Source organism: Amia ocellicauda, chromosome 7 (assembly GCF_036373705.1).
Source record: "Amia ocellicauda isolate fAmiCal2 chromosome 7, fAmiCal2.hap1, whole genome shotgun sequence".
Classification (NCBI taxonomy): Eukaryota; Metazoa; Chordata; class Actinopteri; order Amiiformes; family Amiidae; genus Amia; species Amia ocellicauda.
The window spans coordinates 24,719,118-24,744,962 of NC_089856.1; the positions used below are offsets into that span (position 1 = coordinate 24,719,118).

Genomic DNA, 25,845 nt, shown 5'->3' on the forward strand with positions numbered 1-25,845 from the left:
ATTGGCTTGAAAGTCATAATGGGAGCCAGCATATAATTTGTTACACTACTTAAAGTGCCTATAAGACTTACTGGAATATGTGATACCATGATAATTATGAAACTTTCCTAATGAAACAATGAATTCCCAGTGGGGACAAAAATACACTACTTTCCTGAAGCTAAAATGATATCAAGAAAACAATGAACACCATAACAAACAGATTAACAATAAAGTCCTTCACTGCAGTGACTGTGAGTGTCAGTCACTCACTATATAAACCTAGGCCATGAGACAAAAGAAACAATATGGAACAATATGGAATTAAATATATATTACATATTCTTGGGTACATGGTCATTTTTCATGTCCAAGTGCAACTTTGAACTTCATCTTGTAAACAATAATGGATAAACAAGTTTCTACACTGGCCTCTCCCAAGTATCACAGAGCTGTGTGGAGCCAAATAAAAGCCATGTTGTCCACACAGCACTATTATATTTTTATATGATCTGCACTAAAGCACAAAAAAGCAATGCATTTGAAGGACTGAATTGTGCTTCAGCGAAATTAGCAAAAACAAAATTATAGTCTTTTACTGAAGCTTCAATTACAATGACAGGATTGACTTTTACAGATTAAGGGTTTATCTGCCAATGACACAGAAAAATATAATAACAGAACAATTGTCTATAGCACAGTGTTACACACACTGGTGTCTGCCAATTGTCCCATATTTTACAGCCATTAAAGACAACTCAGTTAAGTTACCGCTGTCTTCTATTTTCTGCAATGTTGATTTTCAAAGAGAATTGGAAGAGATGGAGTATTGTTTTATTTTAGGCCTAGAAGGCATTAAAGTGAATTTAAAATAGAAGAGTGTAACATTTTATTCAGGAAACATAGTTTATATGCCACGGCTGATGAATTTCCACCCACATCAAGAACAAGGAAAACAAAACATCTTGTGGTGGGAGTTACTCCAAATATCGATTAAAACCCATGAGATTATGAAGGAGAAGGACAATTAAGTACACTATAAGTATACAATGTTTCATAAGACATCCCACATACCAGTTATCATAATTAATTCTAATTTTGCATGTATTATGGGGTCATTAATACTTATTATTCAAAAGCAGTCTGACAAATAACGCAACAATCTCTGTTACAAAAAACAAACACAAAACAGTTGACCTATATATTCTCATTTTCCAGATCTTTTTTTTTTTCTTTAAATACCCTACAAACTCTGCAGTGTGTCTCTGAATGTTAGTCTTGTGTGAGCCCATGCTTGCAGTAGTTACTATGGTAACACAGACCAAGATGCCCTAGAATATGAATGGGGCCAGACCAGTTGGGACAGATGGTGTTAATCGGAATCTTCAGGGAGAAGTGGGGGTAGGTGTAGGGGGGTGGACTATGAAATGAACACTTATCATAAACCCAGTGTGTTACCAGAGAAAAACACAGCACTACACTGCCTTCACTGAGCGGTCAACGGATGGTTTGGGTGCAGGCAACACACTGTTTGGTGCAGGCATTTGTCTCATTATCTCAGTATATAATTTATCCTTTAAGTGTGGATAACCAAGGTTAAAAGATGTCTTGGATGGATCCACAACCTCTGTAAACAATGCCACTGAATGTCTGTTTATATGTGAATATGAAACTTAATATAACCAAGAACTCTGATTTGACCAGCACCCATCACTGGAAACCCCCAGCTGTTTGTAGCCATAGGGATTAGCTGTCCTTTTAACCCCATGAGAGATCAGGTGGAAAGGCACTGGTGGCTGTTTCACTAGAGTGGGTGGACAGGAAACAAAAATAGCAACAACAGTGCCTTGTGAAAGTATTCACCCCCCTTTTTTTTCTGATTTTGTTGCATGACAACCTGTAATTTAAATGGATTTTTATTTGGATTTCATGTAATGGACCAAATAGTCCAAATTGGTGAAGTAAAATGAAAAAAAGAACTTGTTTTAAATAATTCTAAAAAATTTAAAACGGAAAAGTGGTGTGTGCATATGTATTTACCCCCTTTGCTATGAAACCCTTAAATAAGATCTGGTGCAACCAATTACCTTCAGAAGTCACATAATTAGTTAAATAAAGTCCACCTGTGTGAAATCTAAGTGTCACATGATCTGTCACATGATCTCAGTATATATACACCTGTTCTCTGTAACACCACTGAGCAAGTGGCACCACCAAGCAAATGGCACCATGAAGACCAAGGAGCTCTTCTTGCAAAAGGTGGCTGCAAAAGGTGGCTCTACAAAGTATTGACTTTGGGGGGGTGAATAGTAATGTACACTCAAGTTTTCAGTTTTTTTCTCTTTTTATTGTGAAACAAACAAGAAATAATATTTTGCATCTTCAAAGTGGCAGGCGTGTTGTGTAAATCAAATGATACCAACCCCCAAAAAATCTATTTTAATTCCAGGTTGTAAGGCAACAGGAAAAATGGGTGAATACTTCCGCAAGGCACTGTATAGCCAAAACCTTAAACTAACGGCAACATGCTAAAAAAAAAAAAAAAAAAAAAAAAAGCTCGCAAACACTGTACTACATAAAATACACAATTTTAGGGTAGCATCACTATACATCATTAGACTGTATATATTTGGGAAGTATATCTAAGGCTGCAGATTTTATTGCTACCCTTCATTTGACTCATTTTCTTTACTAATCCATTATGTATTATAAATACTCTGTTTTCTCAAACCTCATTCATCTTATATGATGGTATTAATCTTTAAATCAAAACAGATGGCCAAATATAATTTAGTAACTACTTTAGTGACTGATGCACAGTCACACAGACAGGGAATGAGTCTCCCTCCTTGGCCACATAAACAGGTTAGGAGATTATTATTATTATTATTATTATTATTATTATTATTATTATTATTATTATTATTATTATTATTATTATTATTATTATTATTATATTATTAAACAGACACCCTTGTCCAGGACAACTTACAAAATATGATGGTACTGATATCAGTGGGCACATTTTCTAGGACCCTGCTGAAGTGCATACACTTCAATGGCAACAGCCTTTAAAGCTACAATGTTGCCATAAACAGAAGGTAGCCTTGATGGAGTTGTTGGTTTCTGCCTTTTGTTTGGCAGTAATTACTTTAAACACAAATCAGATTTTCCTGCCTGTTTTATATCAGTTGGAAAAAAGCAAAAAGATACTTTTTATCAAGGTTGTTCCATATCCTTAGAAGCAAGGTGGGTTGGGTCTGTGTGGTTCCTGCATCCAGTCCCCCAGTGACAGTCTGCAAAATATAATAGAGCTGTTAGGGAGACACGGACAAAGACTCCCTGCTCTGTCCACTGAGTCAGGAATGGAAATGAGTGTAAACTATACTCTGCTTCAAAAAGTGATATCTCCTGACCTTTGCTGAGATCCGCTGGTTGTCTCATGAATAAGAAAGCCCAATTCAGGGACAGATACCGAAACGCACAAGTGGCCTATGTGTGGTCTGCTTCAGAGATGGAATACACAGGAACCCCCAGTGGATGTCTTACAGGGCATTATTACATTTGACATTTGCATTTCAAAAGTCAGTGGACTAAGCTCAATGGGCTTCATCTCCCTTCATCAAGATATCATACATACCGTCTCCATTGATCAAGCTATTAAGAAACGAAAAGTAGAACTGAATGGTTTATCTTAATTCACAGATAGTGATAGGATCAAGGTCAAACTGCTAGATCAAACAGAACAGGGATTGGAATAAGAAAGAAAGAGAATGCTATCGACAGTTGTTCTACCACTGAAAGAAGCAGCATTCTTTAAAATGGGAAAAAATTGAATGATCAATAAGTCCCGAACTGAAAGTTAAGACTTTATCTATGTGATTACTTTGGAGAAACATACTGGATTTTATTTATGACTTGTTATAAGTAGATAGCACATGCTCAATGTATATAGCTGCATTTTAGAGAGTGATTTCTCCTTCGATTTCTGCGAACTCTTTGATGTGGTGTGTAAAAGTACGTTTTATGCAAGTTATATAAAAATTGGTTCCTTAATTTGTTCACCGTGTTAATATGAAATTGCGTACTCCAGTCATGTGTAAATTGGGATCTTCATCTATATTTTTCTCTATATATATATATTTATATTAAAACAAAGTTTAAAATGTGAGGCCATTCATTCATTATGCTTGTTCAGATCTTATATATATATATATATATATATATATATATATATATATATATATATATATATATTGCATGTGGTAATTTTATATTGTACCTGATGAGAACTTGACTCTCCTTTTGGATCTTCATCTGAATCAACACCCATCCTACAGAAAGTGGAAAAAGAAGAAAAGAAAATGATACTGGTGGGTTAGGTACACACACAAAAAATACATAAATAGAGAACAACAAGAAACAATACTCAATAACAATAGGATGTATGTATATATATATAACAGGAAGGGTTATATATGGGGGCAAAGCAAATATCAAAACTGTGGAACTGATTGTAACCTGAAGAGAGGAGGGAGTGTGAAAAGAATTGCACATACATGGAACTAAAACATTGTGGTCTGAGAATGCCAGTTTTTTGCACTAGGGAGTACTGAAGTACAACAATGAAACTCATATCATATGTTGTCATTTAAGCCCACAGACATTTTTTTTCACTGTCACCAGAGCTGGGAACAATTACTAGAGATAGCCCGTGAATACACAAAGAATAAAGTGAATGTTGTGTACTGCTGCTCATAACTTAGAAGTCTTGTCAGCCAGTTTGGACACATTTGATATAAAGATATGGTACAGACAAGCCTCCAGGTCACAGCACCTACACAATCAAAGATGTCTCTGTATCTATCTGCCTGGCTGTATGTCTAATTATCCATCTCTACTCCAGAATACAGTGTGTGTAATGGGGATCATTGTGTACATGAGCTTGTTACAGCTAATGTAAGTCCTCTATGAAATCAGTTCACTGTTAAACCTCCCGCACCGGGAGACCTGGTCTTTTGGTCTAGCGGGATTACCACTATATTGGGTGGAGCTGTGTGGTGCGGAATGGTTAGAGGAGTGCATGTGCACTGTGGTACGAATCCCGATCCGGAAGCTCCAATCCACACATGCTATTTACAGGGTTAAGAACTCATATGCCTACTTATTACAGTAACATCATACATCCTGCTGTGGTTAGGGAGATAGGAAGGAGAGTAGTACATTGTGAGGGGAAGGCTATGGTGAGAGGTGGGGAGGTTAACTGGTTAACTGCTGTGCACATGTATTCTGTTTCTTGTTCTTGCTTTATTATTCTGTTACTACTTTCACAGTAGGCGCATTTGTTATTGTTTGCGTTTACTTACAACTAAAAGGCAAGATTCAATAATAATACAAATATGACATCTTGAAGGTAATTGCATTACATTAACAACTTACAACCACACCAAGAATTAAATAGTGAAAATTAAAACTTAGATTCAACTTTAGGCTAACTATTAGTATATTTTCTAGAAACTCACTTTGGCCCTTTCAATTGCCATCTGTATTGCAGTAAAAACAACAATAACAAAACCCATGTCTCAAACAATGTAAAATTACTTTTTTTAGGTGGCATACCATTACAATTTCTTTGAACTCTTTTACTAGGAATAGGTAATCAACAGTTTGCTTTTAAGTGCTTGGGCAATTGGAAGCAAGTCTCAGTCCTTGAAATTAAAACAAATTAACTTCCAGAAAACAGTAACAAGCTGGTGCGGTATGTTTTTTGCAAATTAGAAAATTATCTTGCTGCTCTGCAGTCCGACAGATTATGTATTCCCCATTATTCTGCTCTGACAATGAAACTGCTTCCAGAAGTGAACTCTTGTTATTGAAAATACCGGCACTTTGGCGTCTGGTAAATTGAGATATAGAAGCAGGGCCTACAGTAATTAAGTCAAATAACGTCTCTAAAAACAATTGAAAAGTCTGTTTTATAAAAACAGAAATCCGTTATTTATAAACCAGGGACAGTCTGTGACAGCTCATGACATGATAGAAAAAATCTAATAAAATCTGTTTTAGAATTCTCCTCAAGTTATTGGGAAGGCCAGAGTCTATTAACCACAGAAGCCCTTTGGTTTTATTACCCCTGAGTACCACTATTTCAGTTTAGTTGCTGTGATTAAAATAGTATTTCATCTGTTTTGCTGGTAGTGAACTATGAACATCAATTGGCTAAACTTTGGCCTGTATTTCCCTTATGACTCCTCTGAGAAATTGCCTCTGATAATATCGCTGAACAAACTGTGTAGAGTAATGGTTTTAATACCCTTGGCAACCTTTTATTAGAAGAATAATTCAACGTCAAGATCTGACTTTAACTTAGCTACAGTGCCTGCCCTCCTAAAAGTTGGAATGCCAAATTAATGTTAGTAACTAGCAGTCTATTACGTATCCTATAGACCTGTAAAACATTGAAAAGCAGATTGTTCCTAAGCAGGATTCACAATGACCTGCTACTATGTGTGTATTAAGGTATTAGATCCACAGATTTTTCTTTGAAATGGTGCAGTTGCAGCGAAAATATTGTTTTTTTATAAGACCTTTGTTTATCAAAATTGTGCTGCTACAGAAAGACCTTTGTTTAGAGGTATGCAAACGCATCAATGTTGAAATCTTGCATAAATACTAGATTTCATTTTAGAGTAGATTTTCATGATTGCAATGTTTTACATTCCACACAAAAGGCTGAGTCAGAAAAAATAAAAAAGAGCTTTAGTTACAACAGTCCTAAAAGAACTACAGAAAACAAACCAAAAGAAGCTCGATCTATCATCACCCTCAAATACAGAATCCCATATCTGTAACTGGAGACTTTAATATATATATATATATATATATATATATATATATATACACACACATACATTTTTATCTAAAATAGAAATATGGAAAGCAGCCTATGGAACCATCAAATACATTAATAGGAATGATCCTCATTTTAACCATTTCATGGCTCAACTCCCCGTGTATCTTGAGCTTTACTGCGCAAAGGCTAGAGGAGAAGTGAAGTAGTCAAAGGCAGTCAATCAGAACATATCTCAATGAAACCTGATAATCCTGAGCTTTTGTGCAATATTACCAGGCACCCATAAGACCATGAGCCCAGCACCTGTACAACTTCCACATTGACAAAACACACAAAAGGTAGTCACTCACTACATACCAAGCTGAAAATAATCATGTTCTTAATTGTTTTTAATATTTTATTGTTTTTACATGTCCTATTTCATACCCTTTGTTAGACCAAGCTCTTGCTTTGCTGTGACCTAATTCCTCAAATGCATATGTCTTCTACTTTAGGAAAGCAAGAAGTGACAGAAAAAGGACTGAACACAATTCAATCAAAGGCCAGTCCTGGACAGAAATCAGTTCTATGTATGTTTGTTATGCTCCCCCCAATTTGATAAATAAAATATTAGTAACACTGTTTATCTGGCTTCCTGAAAATAAATTCTAAACAAAGAAGGGATTGTTGTTGACACTGTGTAACATATAATTAAAATATGTTATAATTTCCATTTTCCAGAACAATGCTTTCTGGCTTTGAAGTAGGAAATTGGTATTTTGTAAAGAACCAGGCATCAAATATTCACCTGTTTATTTTTGTTGTAAACCGTTCTAAGAGTCCTTAATCAGACAAGCTTCCGGAAACATCTGTCAACCTTGAAAATAGAGGACATGACAAACAGTGAGGGCATACTTTACTGATTAAGAAAGAACCGAAGTGCCTTTTTTTGGACACCATAGTGAATTGCGAGTGTCCACAGCATAACATGATGTGATAAATCTGTCATCTAACTCCAGAGACTGAACAATTTCCTGTAGGTAGGGTTATCTAGGTTGTGCATTATTTCTAGATTCACATTTGTTTCTTCTCCTTCCAATTCTGAATGGCTCTAACAAGTAACGACACTGATGTATGATGAAAATGTGATGCTTTTTTTTTTGGGAGGGGGGGGGGGCACTCATTTTTACCTGGGTTAAATTTGGAAGGCCTTTCCCATTTATTTATTTTAATATTTTACGGAACTTAGAGAACTGCAGTTTAAACACTGGGGTAAATTGAGTTGAACTGTGGATTTGTGGTAGGATCGTGAGTTATTTTATGAAACAGGAATGCAGGGAATACTTTAATATTAGCAAGCAACTTTTTGCACTGTGAGACAATTAAAATAATGTGGAAAAGATGCCTGTCCTTTGACATGGTTCAAATTATTTGGAATCAGGCCAGGATAAAGCAATCAGAAACAATTCATGGTACAAGGCATGAATACTTCTCACTAAATCCCAAAGCATTATTTTGCTGAAAACATAAGACACCTAATCTAAATCATGATCACTTATACAATTGTTTTCAAAACCCTTTATTGCCCTGAAACTAAAATATATATTTTATACAATTAAAACAATAAACTATGAAACAGTATTTCATAAAAAAATACATTAACTACATTTTAATATCGATTACGATTATTTTAATTTGTTTGCTTAATCCTGTTCTAGAGCTCAACTTGTTGATTAAGAATGATTTAGTGTCAGACACATTAAATGGTATAGTAGTGCACCTTCTAGCAGTCTATGCGAGAAGTCCGTGCGACATCACACTCAGGATGCAGTTTACACAGCTACCAATGAAACAACTCTCTCTCTTTCCCTGTACACAGCATGGAGTCAAGGTTAAAATGATGTGATGTGCCTGCAGGGAGTGATGTCATACATTCTGCTGCTTCTCCTTCTTACATCAGGCATTTTATAATTCTTAATGCAATCAAATCCCACAGAATATTAATACTACTATCACAAACAGAGTATTCGCTGGTTATATGGATTTAAAAAAATGGAAACATAACACTGTGGACCTTTAATGTAGCAGATTACAGAACACTTAATAAAATAAAATCATATCTTTGTTTCATAGGGAAAATTCCAACTGGGGGACCAAGCATTTGGCCAAAAACAATAATTTACACCTTGATTTAACAAAGAATAATAGGACAATAGGAGACTTATAAGCAGAGGCGATTCTAGGGTATGTGGGGGCCCTAGGCAAAATAATTCCTGACGGTGAAGCCGGGGTTGGGGGGTGGGGTTGCAGCGGAGTTTTGTCCCGTGAGAGCCGGGGGGCGGACCGAGGGTGGTTCCCATTTGGGGGCCCCCCCTCAGCCCGGGGCCCCAGGCAATTGCCTAGGTTGCCTACCCCCTTGCGACACCCAAGCTTATAAGATGTGCATAAACAAGAGTAGTTTCTATGGTCCGTTAACACATAGTTCCCTTAAGCTGAACTCTGGGGACTGCAGAGTCATTCTCAGAATGGCAGCAGCTTGTTTAGACAATGCGTCTGTATGTTAATTGGAGCAGGGAGGGCTTTACATGTATTAATATCAGTTAAAAGAAACAAAACATGCATGGGCATGAAGTGACCGGTGCCCAGTGTGTAGCCTCTCTAGCAGCTGCAGATTCAGGTCTGCCTCCAATGTGCCTTGCATTAGGATTGTTTCATCACAACCCTGATCAAGGAGGATGCTTGTTAATTAATAAGGGGAAGAAATGAAACACCAACACAAGAGCCCACACCTCTTCATCTGGTCTAATCTCTTTTACTCTTGTAAATAAAATATAACATTACAAAATATGTATGAAGAGCTTAACTGTCTAATGTGATAACTTTCAGTTCATTTCCTGTTTATTATTTCCTCTAAACTGAAGGGTGAGAGTCCTAAAAAATACCTTTGCATATCCTACAACTATTTAATTTACAGGCATTTTAACAATAGCTGTCAACAGATGCAAAACACATTTAATGTTGTGAAACAATTAGACAGGGTGGATATTTATCATTAGTTTTTTTAATTATTACAATTGTTTTAATACATATTTCTAATGAAATTGTCCTTGTTCATCAATCAACAATTTTCAGAGTTTGTTTTTCACTGATTTAACCTGATTTAGGTTTGTGTTAATTTTGGCCTGCCACTCCATTGATTTCTATGACTAAGAGATGGTCTGAGGGAGGAAGAGGGGGGAACAAAAGGTTTGTATGTTTCTTGGTGCCTGTTAAATGAAACCCCTCACCAAAAAAAAAGACTGAGCAAGGGCAGCGAGTAGGATGTTAATCACCCTGACAATCCTGTCAGAAAGGTTGAAGCGAAAAGATGTTTATTTTTACGGCAGAAGCCAGGCACTGACCTATTCCATTGTAATGTAGATGTTTTTTTCCCCTTTTTATTGGTGAACAAGTGTTGCACTGAAGCTGAAATGGATAAAACATGAAAGACCATTAACGCTATTCGCCATTTTATAATCATATAAAAGAGAAGTGGGTCAATGTATTTTCCATCCTCATTACTACTTCTCTTTCATCACACTGATGCCCAGATTGCATCAAAATCTATTTGCAAATCATAAATGATAAACTTGGCACTTGATGAGTTTCCATTTGGTTGAAGGAAGAAACAAATCCATCGGGTACTTTTATTACCTGCAATTCACAGTAGCTTGTGTTTTTGATTTATTTAAGGCTTTAGCTTTGCTACAGCTTTCTTTGTCAAACCAGCTCCTTAGCTTTACTATATCATTATCACTAATGCAGCCATTTTGATTTCAGACATTATACACCAACAAATGTCCTAATTTCTTATTCTCAAGCACCATGACCTTTGCTGAATGTAATTGCAAAAACCTTGTCTACATTGGAAAATTGCTACCCAAATGTTAATAGAATGTTTCCCTTTTATGGAAACTGTGTTTTTAACTTCAGCTTTGCACTTTTAAAAGGTCCTTATATTTTACAGATGTTTATTTTCAGTGTCATAGTGTTTTAATGTATTTTGTTTTTTGTTTTCATTAAATAAGTACAAATGCAATTATACATTATAGCTTATAGCTTAGTGCCTTATGTCTACCTTACTATAGAGCAGCACTCTGATGTGTCCTGTCATTTCCCCAGTAGCAGCTCAATATGCACTGTGTTGCTTGTTGACAGAAGCCCCCAGATAGATCTACACTATCAGCATCTGAGCTAGCACCTTAGTCATTAAGATAGGGTAATGTGGACATTGAAATTGTTTTTATTTGTGTTTTTCCAAGGTGAAAAAAAAAAAAACCTTGACTGCGAGCACAGAGGACAATTAATTGAAAAGACTGAAGGATTTTGATCTCATCTTAAGAGCCTTAAAGAGAAAGTCTTGGCAGCACAGAGAGGTTGTGAAAATGTGACTGAAAAAGCCCCCCCCCACCTTGATGTCTTTCATCAGACTGAAGTTTTCTGTTCTTGATGTTAATTCCACAGCTGTTGTCACATCAGGCTAGCTTAAAAGACTCAAAATGTGTGGTGCTTTTCCACAAACTACATTATAACTGCACATCTCATTCAAATACATTTCCAGGATATACAATGCCAATACATTTACAGCTGTTCATTTACTGGGTTGGCAATTATCTTCTACCAAGATGACTACAAAATATCCTTTGCTATTTATTTTCACAGTTTTAATAGCTAGCGGTATAAAGTTGAAGTTCTACTGTGGACACTCAGGTGGTTTAATTGGACATATCTATATGTATGTGAATTAAACACTGGTTAAAACATGTGTGCAAATATTGTTCAAATATTGCCATTCTGAGCCCTCATATTTCAATAAGTGAAATGGAAAGGTGTCAAATTGCTGAATTGACCATATTCATCCAATAAATAGATTGTAAAAACTTTTATTTTACTATTAATACCACAAGAAAATACAGGTTAGTCCAAGAAAGTTAATCTTAGTACAGCATGTGTTGATTTGTCACATAAGAGAGGGTGAAAGTGTAACAGTTGTGTTTGTTATTCTCTGCACTGATTAACCAGAATCACAATAGAGGTTATATATAATAATAATAATAATAATAATAATAATAATAATAATAATAATAATAATAATAATATAATTAAATAAATGTATCTGTTTAGGTAACTGCAAAAGAACAGTGATTTTCTTTGAGAAAATAAAAAACTAAAACATATCAAATATAAAACTTATCAATTAAGCACTTTTAGGCAAATTCATAATTTCTACCATCTGTGCCTTAAACTTATTCTTCAATATTCATATCACAGCTTGAGCAGTCCGAGTTAACTTACTAAGCACATCTGGATTTTGCTTGTGGGAGCCCCAATCGGTGGTCCAGAAAAATCAACCTTGTCAGTGAAATTTAAAAGTCTTACAGGCAAAAGGTCATCATTTACTACCCAGATTTCCCTATTGGATCCAGTGCTATCAGTTACCTATGTTCACATTAGGAGAGATCAAAACGAATGAGGCTTTTGATGCCCAAGTCTATAAAACAGCTTGTCTACATCTGCTTCAACTTACTTTTTAGAAATTAACCGAAGAGATGTCAATGCATCTCAAATCTGCAAAGCCAACACTTTTCAGAGTGGCTCTGTATGCTGTGCTTAGAGCTGATTTGTTCCAGCCTGGGAGCAAGGATGTTTCTATAGAAAGGACCCTGCAAGGGGTGGCAGAATATGACCAGTTGCTTTCGTATTTCAGTCCACAGTGTCACTTCATAATGACAGTGGCTATAAGGTGCCACAGGGTGTGAAACTGGCCTTTACGCCAGTAGTATATGTTCCTTTTCTTTTCTTTGAGGTTGCTGAGATACAAAGAGGCACGATTCACTGGGGGGCAGCAGTAATTACTAGTGCACTTGAGCACCAGTGTATAAAACACTTCTGCTCCTTACAGCATCAAGGGAGCTTTTTATTAACCCTGTGACTCAATCCACGAAAACATACAATATGCAGAAAACCACATGGAACAAATCTGCAGTCACTGCTGAGGCTACAAGGTTTATAAATGGTCTATATCATTTGATTGTAATAAATAGTAAATAAGGGTAGAGATGGCAATTGAGAATGTAATCATGCTTGTAAAGAGGTATCGGTGATATAAATATTTACATTAATCAAAATCAGCAAGGACAGCACATTGGGTACTCTGACCACTGTCTGCTAAGCTTACGATGACATTTGACATTTGTCTGGATTATTAATAGTTGTTTTCTCTCATCACATAGGTCAGTGTCACAAATTAGCAGGTGAAAAAAACACACAGCTTTCAAAATAACTAGGTACAGCAGTAAAAGACATCAAGAAACAACATCTCAATCCCATTTGTGTCAGAAACATTCATACTTATTCCTGGTGTTTGAAAACTTCTGCAGAGAACTGGTAATGAAAAAAGCACAATATCTAATTTAACAGATACATGAAAGGCAATTTATCACATCCTGAAATTATATTACAAGAAAACAAACAAAAAAACAAAGCAAAGAATGATCACTTTGAAAGACAATGATATTAACAAACAAACTTTTAACATTGTCTTAGGACTGTAAGTTATTAGAAGCATTTCTTGAAAAACTCCTTTTGAGTGGATTTCTTCAGGTCTGAGATGTCAGTGGTCACTCACATAGCCAACATTTGACTCTGGCTTAAAAGGTAACTGTATCAACAGTTAAACAGTTGTTTTATTTTGATTTCCCCTATGCTCCCTTCCCCTTGGTCCGTGACTGTGACCTAACATCTTGTCTGCACTCAGTTTTTACAATCCAGGATGTAAGACCTCATATTGTATTCACTTGTGTAAACTGGAATTTGTAAAATGTATTATGCTTTGAATTTCACTGTATTATGTAAATTTGAATTTTTAATGTTTTATGCCTTGTACTGAACTGTATTTTTGCACTTTGTATTGCGCTTATATTTTGTAAGTCGCACTGGATAAGGGCATCTGCCAATAAATAATAATAATAATAATAATAATAATAATAATAATAATAATAATAATAATAATAATAATAATAAACTACACATCCCAGCAGTATGCATGAACCATTTTACTAAAAACCTTTCATTGAACTCAATTCTAAAGCCAGTTTGACCTATTTGTTTTATCTGGCATCCATGCTGCATGCTGTATCCATTCCAAAGTGTAATAAACATGGACACATATTTGTTTGGTTGGCAGTGAGGTGAAGAGTTAAGACAAAGAGTAAGACAGATCTATACAATACAGTTGTCATCTATTGTAATGCAGAACAATGTTGATTTGCCTATAATAGTATAATGCCACTGGCACCTAGCAAAGGAGATGGTAAGTGAAACTGACACAGGACGAATGAAGGTATTACCTTTTGCTTTTAATATGGAAATCAGATCAGATGAAGCACTATTGACCCACCTCTAATAACTTCAGGAACGATCGTTCTTACACTCTAGATCTTAGCTGTACATTTTGTCCCCAGGAGCTGCCAACGTTGAGTCTGTTTGACAGAAATCACAGCCCAAAGACTTGTGGCCTGTAACCCTATTTCCCATTCTAACCTCTTAATCAGCAGCACAGTTGAAAAATTCAAGATGCACATTAATTATTCACAACAGGAATTATGTGATTTTAGCTAAGGGCCTCCAGTCAAAGCAACCTGTCTGAGGTGGGGTTCTTTTAATAAAAAAGCTAAGCATCTGCTCTTCCGCTGGAGCCCACAAATGACAGTTGCTGTAAGTGCCAGATTGAGATACAGAGACAAGGCAGGAACTTTCTGTTTGCCCTTCCAGACTAATTGTACACAGAGGAACAGATGTCTGCAGACTGCTTTGCCAACTCATTTTCAGTTCATTTGGATTACTGGTTGCTAGGGATCACAATATCACTGGAGAGGTTCCTCAGCACAAAGTTGGGAGTTTAATTGAGGAACCAATAATAATAAAACAAGTATTTGAAGCACTTCGGGTTGTTTGTGCTTCATCACCTTTGTTTTCTAAAAGTAGGTTTCACACTAACTGCTTTCTGTTGTCACAAATCTGGATTACTCAGAATGCTAGGTGTTTTTCATTCTTTTTTAATCCTTCTACAATTATATATAAATTTACACTGCATGCCAAGTGGTTGCAAATAACTGTTTCATCCAACACCAAGCTCCGAATTATGAGTTATTAATGTTTTTTTTAAACAATGATGCTTATTAGGATGTACGCATATAGCTGTGTAATGTTTCACATAAGACGTTTCAAAACAAGTGCTTTTTTGGTCATAATCGATGGTTTGAAAAATAAAAGAGAAAGCTGGAGTCTCTGTAGATTTAACGTAGCAACAACAACAAAGGCAACACCCAACAAAACAAAACATTGCTATGATAAAGAAAAAAGTCCTGGCAGCTACCAAGCTAGAGGCTGCTGAAATGCAATTAAAAAGGGTAATAAAACAGGGAAAGAATGTATGGTTCAATTCTTTTTTATATGAAAAAATCACCAGTTAGATCACCATTTTTGTAGTCTGTGGCATTAAGAATTTAATTTCAAAAAGAGCAAACTAATTGGCAAACTATTTAATAAAATAAAATCTCTGTCTTCACTTAATAAACTGATATCAAAAGTTTAATAAAATGTATCATGCATTCTATTTCTGGACCAAATATAAATGAATGAACTTGGTTATATAAAGCAGGCTTTATAAATCACTTTGTGACCAGGTTCTTATCCTTCCCCTTTGGAAAATCACAGTGAGTGGCTGCTTGAGAGAAGGTTTTAACACAAGACCAACTTCCTAATCATAAGAAAAAAAAGTCTGAATACTTAAGTTCCACATGCCAGAATGTCCAGGGGAATAAAGCCAAATCAAGATTGATATACAGTGAGGGAAATAAGTATTTGATCCCCTATCAATCAGCAAGATTTCTGGTTCCCAGGTGTAATTTATACAGGTAACGAGCTGAGATTAGGAGCACTCTCTTAAAGGGAGTGCTCCTAATCTCAGCTCGTTACCTGTATAAAAGACACCTGTCCACAGAATCAATTAATCAATCAGATTCCAAACTCTCCACCATGGCCAAGACCAAAGAGCTGTCCAAGGTTGTCAGGGACAAGATTGTAGACATACACAAGGCTGGAATGGGCTACAAGACCATCGCCAAGCAGCTTGGTGAGAAGGTGACAACAGTTGGTGCGATTATTCACAAATGGAAGAAACACAAAATAACTGTCAGTCTCCCTCGGTCTGGAGCTCCATGCAAGATCTCACCTCGTGGAGTTTCAATGATCATGAGAACGGTGAGGAATCAGCCCAGAACTACATGGGAGGATCTTGTTAATGATCTCAAGGCAGCTGGGACCATAGTCACCAAGAAAACAATTGGTAACACACTACGCCGTGAAGGACTGAAATCCTGCAGCGCCCGCAAGGTCCCCCTGCTCAAGAAAGCACATGTACAGGCCCGTCTGAAGTTTGCCAATGAACATCTGAATGATTCAGAGGAGAACTGGGTGAAAGTGTTGTGGTCAGATGAGACCAAAATCGAGCTCTTTGGCATCAACTCAACTCGCCGTGTTTGGAGGAGGAGGAATGACCCCAAGAACACCATCCCCACCGTCAAACATGGAGGTGGAAACATTATGCTTTGGGGGTGTTTTTCTGCCAAGAGGACAGGACAACTGCACCGCATCAAAGGGACGATGGACGGGGCCATGTACCGTCAAATCTTGGGTGAGAACCTCCTTCCCTCAGCCAGGGCATTGAAAATGGGTCGTGGATGGGTATTCCAGCATGACAATGACCCAAAACACACAGCCAAGGCAACAAAGGAGTGGCTCAAGAAGAAGCACATTAAGGTCCTGGAGTGGCCTAGCCAGTCTCCAGACCTTAATCCCATAGAAAATCTGTGGAGGGAGCTGAAGGTTCGAGTTGCCAAACATCAGCCTCGAAACCTTAATGACTTGGAGAGGATCTGCAAATAGGAGTGGGACAAAATCCCTCCTGAGATGTGTGCAAACCTGGTGGCCAACTACAAGAAACGTCTGACCTCTGTGATTGCCAACAAGGGTTTTGCCACCAAGTACTAAGTCGAAGGGGTCAAATACTTATTTCCCTCATTAACATGCAAATCAAGTTATAACTTTTTTGAAATGCGTTTTTTCTGGATTATTTTGTTGTTATTCTGTCTCTCACTGTTAAAATACACCTACCATTAAAATTACAGACTGATCATTTCTTTGTCAGTGGGCAAACGTACAAAATCAGCAGGGGATCAAATACTTTTTTCCCTCACTGTAGTTAAAAAAACAGAATATAAAAATAAATATTAAAAAAATAGCTAGCAGAGGAAAGCAAAGTATCAGGAAGTGAGGTTTTTCTTCAGTCCAGATGAGCTTTTATCCTTTATGAAGCTTTTAAGCACTATATACTATAAAGTTACAGCAAAGTACATCTAAGTGCATAGCAGCACTTCAAAATAATTAAGCTATTTTTGCCTGCTTCGTCCCCATGACGTACATTTGAGGATGTGCTGTACTTTAAGGGAAGAGAAAAATTATTTCAAAAATTATTATTATTATTATTATTATTATCATAATACTACTACTAATAATAATGTATAAGCCCTGGATAGAAAATGATTTTCATTAAATAATGCATTATTTTAATTAAGGGATTAGGGATGGATTTATCAGAATCAGACTCAGACTCACATTTTCATTTTCTCTTTCAAAAGTCAGTAGTAATAAAAGGGTAGCTATTTTATATACACCCACTCCCTTCTGTTACAAACACACTGGTGTGACTGAAAGACACACAAGGAGCTTTTGGACCTGCAGTTACTTAGTTACCCTGAGACAACATAATTATAATAATTCATTTTGGCAGGTTCATTTTACCATCAGTGAGAATGAAAAAATAATACATGTACATAATCTAATCCATAGTATTTATACATAGTACAATATATAGTACTTGGATGAACTATAATAAACTTTGATTTAAAATTGTAGGGTGGGGGCCTGCAAACCAAAAGTAATAACAATTTTCAGGAGTTGTGAATGTAACATTTTTGTAATAGAGTACATATATCACATCATGGATTCAATATAAAACAAACAAGAAATCTTCATCTCTCATGTACAAAACTTGGAAGAATCACCTTCTTTCTTTATCCACTAGTTTACATATTAAAAAATAGTCACACGCATGCATGCACATGTTGAACCAATTACAGAATACATAACTGAGTAAGAAGCAACAAAAGGTTGGCCAGCACATCATTTTTGTTCTTGAAAGACCAAGCTCTGTGCTCAATAATCTGATATTCCTTGTACAAATATGCTGTACCTTAAATCACAATCTGTTTCTTTAATATCTTGTGTTCTTGAATACAAAGTCTCCTCTGGCATCTGGGTATCATTTTGATTAATAGTGTTCATTTAAACAGCTCTTCGGTTAAGGGTGTTGGTGTGAAAGCAGGAGGCAGTGTCATGGGTGCACAACATTCTTTAAAAGTAATAACCATGGCGTTCTGCTCTGTAAAATTGTTGTGTATTCTCTTCGCATTGGAACTTTTGAATTTATAAGGCTGAAAAATATTTTTTTTATTTTGGTCGGACATTTGTTTTAAATTACAAGACCTCTGCAGCACACCCTTCCCTCGCCCCCTCAAGAAAAAGAAAAGTAGATTAAAACACAAAGAATAAACAATTAATTTTTCCACTTAACAGTATCCAGAACTTTGGCAGTTAATTTAGAGTGAAGATTCAGAAAAACATTTGCAGCTAAGTGCCAGGAAGGATCAGGCCTCACAAAAAGCGAGAATTAAAACCAGGTGAAATCGCCCCCGTCAAACACATGGTTTGAAACTATTGTAGTTAATATGGGGGATGTTATTTACAACGGAAATATCAATTTTAAAGAAACTGACAGCTGCTGAAGAGGAATGCTATTAGAAACCCTTTTCTGAGACAAAACAGACAGATTTATTGTGAGGGATGAAACATTAACAATGTAGAACTACAATAAAACAACTAATGGAAACATCATTCACTTCCAATTTAACTGCTCCTTCATATGAACTAAAGTTTTTTTTTTCTTTCTTCAAAGTACAACTTTAATTATTAGGTTATTCTTTCCAGACATTCTTTTCAAGTGGAAAAAGTAAAGGGCCTTAAGCCTTAAACTGGTCAAATTGTTATTGGCACTAAATCACAAGCTTGACAGATCATTTGCTTTGATGATACTGCTATGTATTGGGTATATCCACTAGATTTGTTCACAGGGCTTCAGGTGAGAAATACAGAAATAACAAAATTTTTAACTGGAGTGGTATTTGAAAAATACTGTTAGAACTGTGCCAATCTCTTCCCAAACCATTAGCAAAAACAGCATACATCAAATGACACATATGAAACCCTGAAAACAATAAGCTATCAGTATGAAAAAAAGAAAGGTCTATACTGTTTGTTTGCAACGAAAATGCATGGCACCCCATTACCTTCATACATTTTAGAAAGAGACTTTTGTGCATTATTTAATATTAATACAACATAGTCAGTGATATACTTACAAATTGATTTAAGATCCCACATTAAGCCTTATTTAATTTACTTTAATCATGCATTAAATATGATTAGCAAATTATGGAACAGAATCCTTTCTTGTCAATGAATGAATGCATTGATTCACCAACTTTCCATTATGTCACTGCTCATTAATTGTCACCTCTCTCTCTTTCTCTCTCTCTCTCATATATATATACACTCACCTAAAGGATTATTAGGAACACCATACTAATACTGTGTTTGACCCCCTTTCGCCTTCAGAACTGCCTTAATTCTACGTGGCATTGATTCAACAAGGTGCTGAAAGCATTCTTTAGAAATGTTGGCCCATATTGATAGGATAGCATCTTGCAGTTGATGGAGATTTGTGGGATGCACATCCAGGGCACGAAGCTCCCGTTCCACCACATCCCAAAGATGCTCTATTGGGTTGAGATCTGGTGACTGTGGGGGGCCAGTTTAGTACAGTGAACTCATTGTCATGTTCAAGAAACCAATTTGAAATGATTCGACCTTTGTGACATGGTGCATTATCCTGCTGGAAGTAGCCATCAGAGGATGGGTACATGGTGGTCATAAAGGGATGGACATGGTCAGAAACAATGCTCAGGTAGGCCGTGGCTTTTAAACGATGCCCAATTGGCACTAAGGGGCCTAAAGTGTGCCAAGAAAACATCCCCCACACCATTACACCACCACCACCAGCCTGCACAGTGGTAACAAGGCATGATGGATCCATGTTCTCATTCTGTTTACGCCAAATTCTGACTCTACCATCTGAATGTCTCAACAGAAATCGAGACTCATCAGACCAGGCAACATTTTTCCAGTCTTCAACTGTCCAATTTTGGTGAGCTTGTGCAAATTGTAGCCTCTTTTTCCTATTTGTAGTGGAGATGAGTGGTACCCGGTGGGGTCTTCTGCTGTTGTAGCCCATCCGCCTCAAGGTTGTACGTGTTGTGACTTCACAAATGCTTTGCTGCATACCTCGGTTGTAACGAGTGCTTATTTCAGTCAAAGTTGCTCTTCTATCAGCTTGAATCAGTCGGCCCATTCTCCTCTGACCTCTAGCATCAACAAGGCATTTTCGCCCACAGGACTGCCGCATACTGGATGTTTTTCCCTTTTCACACCATTCTTTGTAAACCCTAGAAATGGTTGTGCGTGAAAATCCCAGTAACTGAGCAGATTGTGAAATACTCAGACCGGCCCGTCTGGCACCAACAACCATGCCACGCTCAAAATTGCTTAAATCACCTTTCTTTCCCATTCAGACATTCAGTTTGAAGTTCAGGAGATTGTCTTGACTGGGACCACACCCCTAAATGCATTGAAGCAACTGCCATGTGATTGGTTGGTTAGATAATTGCATTAATGAGAAATTGAACAGGTGTTCCTAATAATCCTTTAGGTGAGTGTATATATATATATATATATATATATATATATATATATATATATGTGTGTGTGTGTGTGTGTGTATATATAAAGATCGTTTATTTCTAGCTCTACAAAAGCTGAAGCCCTTGCAGTCTTCTCCGTCATTTAATTGTCCAGACCTCTAAGGCTTTGCTGCCCTTATTTCTCTGTGCTTATCTTGTCAATTTTATACACACCAAATAAGGACTAAAATTAAAACTAACATGACTTGAAAAACATGATACATGCTAATAAATCTGTACTTACATGCAGGAGGGTTACAGGTTGGGTATAATCTTGTGTATAATACGAGTGCTTGACTTTTAATCAGTTACAAAACAGAAATGAAAGTACACAATGAAATCTATGAAGTACTCTTCAATACAATCTTCATCTAAAAGGGTCCTTTTTATTAAGAGCCCAGTGTATGAAGATACTATGCATTACTGCTAACTGGCACCAGTCCAAAAGAAAATATACACTTTATGCAAGCAAGAACATGATAAATGACTCATGACACATTTTGGGCTTATCAGTTGCAGCTGCAGAACACATTAAGGCTTGACTTTCTATCTATTTCCCCTGCTTTATTTAGGTAATCTTTTAATCACCTTTTAATGCATATATTGTTTTCTAGACCATGTCGTTTTAACTAGCAAGTGAATAAATGTGAATCCAGTATGTTTTGCTTAAGGTGCCATTTGTTATTATGTGTTATTTAGTCATTATTCATTTCTAATGTCGAATAAAAGCAAAGCTAATTTATTAATTGGATGCTTACCAAATATACAGAGAGGTTCATTAAGCATGTCTCTGTTAGAGCTGAGCAATTTTCCTGTTAAATGTGCCACTTTCTCAAATACTAATTCACCCTGCCAAATGAGCAGTGTTGAGAAGCGTGGAGAAACAGAAATTGTACTGCGAGTTTTCTTTATGACATGAACAAGGATCACAAGATAAGATACATCTCAGATTTGACAAATAGAAGTAAAAGGAAATGGAATCGATTACTTATGCCATTATCGATGTTAGTTAACTTACAACTAATTTTAACCTCATCTATGACTTATGGCAGTCAAGACATCCACTAGCTGCTCTGAATCAATACTTACTTTAATTGATTTAATGATTAATGCCAGTCAGAATGTGCAGAAAGAATAAAAGGCAGATGCTTTGAAAAAATGGGGGGGAAAAACAAACAAATGCTCACAATATTATTGTAACTCCTGCACTCTGACTGTTCCCGCTTTCATCGCTAGAGGACACCCAAGCCACACTTTCCCCAGACTCTCTTCCAGGACCCTGATCACCATTATTCAATTATCATCCCAGGTTGCCCCGTTAATTCTCTCCACCTGTTTCCTGTTTCACCCGCTCATTACACACCATGTATATACCCATTTGTTCCCCTCACTAAACGCGAAGTCTTGCCTCGCCTTTCTTGCAGCAGTGCTGAGTGTTAGTACCCGTCTACCCGTCTACCCGTCTACCCGTCTACCCGTCTACCCGTCTACCCGTCTACCCGTCTACCCGTCTACCCGTCTCCGGATTATCCCCATTATCGTTGTTTGCCTGATAGATCGACCTACCTTCCGTGACACCGACTATTCCTTGGCTAAACCCTCTTGATTCTTCTGACACCGCTACTGGATCCTACTATCACCAGTTTCCCTCGGTACCAGCCCTGACAGAAGACTTCGCCTATTAATGGATCCAGCGGGTCAACCCGATGTCCAGGCTGCTCTGTGTTCCCAATCAGCAAGGCTCGGAGAACATGAGAATGCTTCGACAAATTAAAAAAAAAAAACTTCGGATCGGCTACTCAAGCTTTCTCAATGCCGCCGACAGACCCTCCCCCAGTAGCTGTTGCACCTGCTACTGTCGCCCCAGCTACGAGTACGAGACCCATTAACCTTGCTGTCCCCGAGAAGTATGATGACTCCCCCGATCGCTGTGAGGGTTTCCTATATATAAGTGTAACTTATACTTTGCACATCTTCCCTCATCTTTTCCCTCCGACGCAGCCAAAATACCCTTCATTATTACCCTGCTCAACGGGAAAGCATTACAGTGGTCATCAGCCATCAGGAATCAACAAGGGCAGGTGACAAAATCTTTGGCATCTTTCACTGCTCACTTTAAGGATGTATTCCATCACCCTGCTGAAGGATGGAGCACGGGGGAACAACTCCTCTCACTGCATCATGGCACCTCGTCTGCGGCAGATTATGCCCTCCGATTTTGAACATTGGCAGCCAGCAGCGGGTGGAGTGACAATGCCCTTCTCACAGCGTTTCGTCAAGGTTTACATACTGATCTGCAGTCAGAACTGGCCTGTCAGCATGAAAACATTACTCTGGAACCAGTAGTTCATTTGGCAGTGAGACTTGACAACTTGATGAAAACAAGACAAAAACGCCCTTCTATGGACCCTGTGAACATCCTCTCTGCGCTATAGATAATCAGCCCATCGACTCCGGCCCCATAACCCAGATGACTGAAACAGTGACGCTGCGCATCGGCTCTTTACAACTGAGCAAATCCCTTTCTTTGTCATAAACTCACCTGAAACCGACCTCATCCTAGGGCTTCTGTGGCTTAAACTCCATAACCCAGTTATTTCCAGTTATGACTCATTGTGATATCCTCTCCTGGAGCCGTTACGGTTTCAAACACTGCCTGTCTTTGCCTTGTCACGCCACTCACATCGAGAGCCCTCTACTTTTTTACACGTAATATAAATGTGGGCTGTGTTCCTTTCAGTTTTAAAATGAGGAAAATGCACTCACGAGTGAGAAACCGCTTATCCCAGACTGTGAACACTGCGTCGAGTGACATTGCTGTCAAAGCGGCTGTAGCGTAAACATACAGTGTAATTGTAATTATTCATATTTACACGAATAGGTAAAGCATGGAGACGTCTGGATGATATTTATGGAATATGTACAGGCATATATGGTTGCGTAACTTGCAAGCCAGTACATCCAGTGTATGAGGTTTGTGCACTGCACATTGGGTGGATTAAATATATAAATAAATAATCTGTTAAAGGCAAAATTACACAATGTAGTGGATACATTTTAGAAAAATAATCTGAACAGATAATCTTCTAGGGGGTGGTAAACGTTTTGCCTTTATCCCAAGCACATTATATAAGTGGAAGTGATAACTATACATGTTACATTGACACAAACACACACACAGTACATGAAGCAGGTCGGATCGCGCACACACACACAGACGGACATATTACAAGGTGTACTGTAAAGAGTATTTATGTATGGAAATGCAATTTAGACAATGGTACAAGTGTAAATATATCTGTGTAACACGATCAAATATTTAACATGTATATGTAAACATTAAACACTGGTTTACTGGTTTCTTCATTACATATTTTGTCAGTGTGGCCACAGTGCACAAATTCTTTGAACAGATATGGCGAGTGCACAGGTGCGCTGTACGGCAGGGTCTACTGTCAGTACTTCACCTTGAGACACCGAATGTAAAGTTTGTACTTATTGCTTTTTACAGTAGATGGCATCGATAATGTTGCCACAACGTTGTAGCAATGTAATTCAACATTATGGCAACGCTGTGCGTTAGCTGGGGAGTGGACACTGAAAAAAATATTTACATTGATCCGTTAGTCACCCAACCATTGATCCACCCGCTAATAGATAACGCCTACGTAAGGGTGTCTGCCAATAATAATAATATTATTATTATTATTATTATTATTATTATTATTATTATTATTATTATTATTAACTACACAGCTATCATCAATTGCGGCTTCAGTTATTATTTTATATTTTTTTCTTCTACTCATATTTGTAAACGCTACGAAGTATAGGCTTGTAGTTTTGGGTCAGCGGGGAGATTAATGCAGTGGATTTACAGCACAGAGCGCCAGATCGCTGTGTTTATCTGCTTTATTGGCCCATCTTTGCTTCTCGCAGCCCGTCCTGCTCTTCCGCCTCCAGTTTCTCTTCAATGTCAGACACTGTGATTGGCTCGTGATGCCTCTCGCGCTGCCCACCCATCCCAGAAGCCATGCCAGCAAAACGCGTCTCCTCCCCGTTGGGAAATCCTCATATTTAAGATTTAATTCAGCGAGGAGCTGAGCTGTGAGATTCCCTTATGCGACTCTCTTTTGCACTTTGCGAACATTTTTGATTTAAGGCCGGATTAAATCAAAACTTTGACCCACCCGCTAATAGCAAACTACAAACCTGTAAATCATAGCGGTTACATTTATGATTAGAAGAAAGTAGCATATTACTAAAAATGCAGCCACAATTGAGTATAGTTCTGTAGTTTTCTAAAAGCAGGTAGGTCACATTTTTTATTTAATCCGGCCCTTAATCCTGCCCCTAGTCTGTAACCCTATTCTTAACCCTGTCCATAACCTAGTTATACATGTGATTAACAGCAGAAGTCAGATGAAGTGCATAAGATATTCATACAACAATTTGTAAAGAATTGGGGCCCATTATCTTTTGTCAGCTGCTATACCACCTTGAAACCTGATCTTTTTAGGTCTCTGAAGCTAAGCAGCGCTGGTCCTGGTCAGTACCTAGATGGGAGACTGTCAAAGTAACTTTGAGTTTAAAGTCAAGACCTGGAATTAGTTATTTTTTCTCTATACCTTTATGTCACAATCCTTATTTTGGATATTCAGTTGATCTAGTTCACTACAACATTACAATGCAAACCCTATGGCTTCACAGATGCTTATGCTCATTAATATTGCATGGAAGCATAATAGCAAGTGAAAAAATACATCTGGAACGCTACCAAACCTCATCAACACCAAACATCATCTTACACTGGTCTGTTACAGACAACAGAAAATGCAGCCACTTGACAGGGAAATAAATCGTCTGTAAGCATCTCCTTAGACTTGGAAGAAAGTCCACAAAAAATAAGGAAGAAATCACATAACAGCAAAATGCAAATGAGGACTGGTACAATTTTCTTTTGAGAGGTAAGTAAGACAACTGTAGCAAAGAAGGCCACTGTGTCAATATGGCTTTATT

General features: G+C 37.3%; 1 protein-coding gene across 1 annotated transcript in view; it reads right to left on the bottom strand.

Annotated features, from left to right (window-relative positions):
* Window positions 1-25,845, bottom strand: part of LOC136753061 (sodium/hydrogen exchanger 9) — a 122,203-nt gene that overhangs the window by 8,812 nt on the left and 87,546 nt on the right. The window contains exons 13-14 of the mRNA XM_066708872.1: window positions 4,262-4,313; window positions 3,193-3,275 (exon numbers count right to left, since the gene is read on the bottom strand). Coding sequence (XP_066564969.1) covers window positions 3,193-3,275; window positions 4,262-4,313 — 135 coding nt within the window. The remainder of the gene's footprint in view (window positions 1-3,192; window positions 3,276-4,261; window positions 4,314-25,845) is intronic.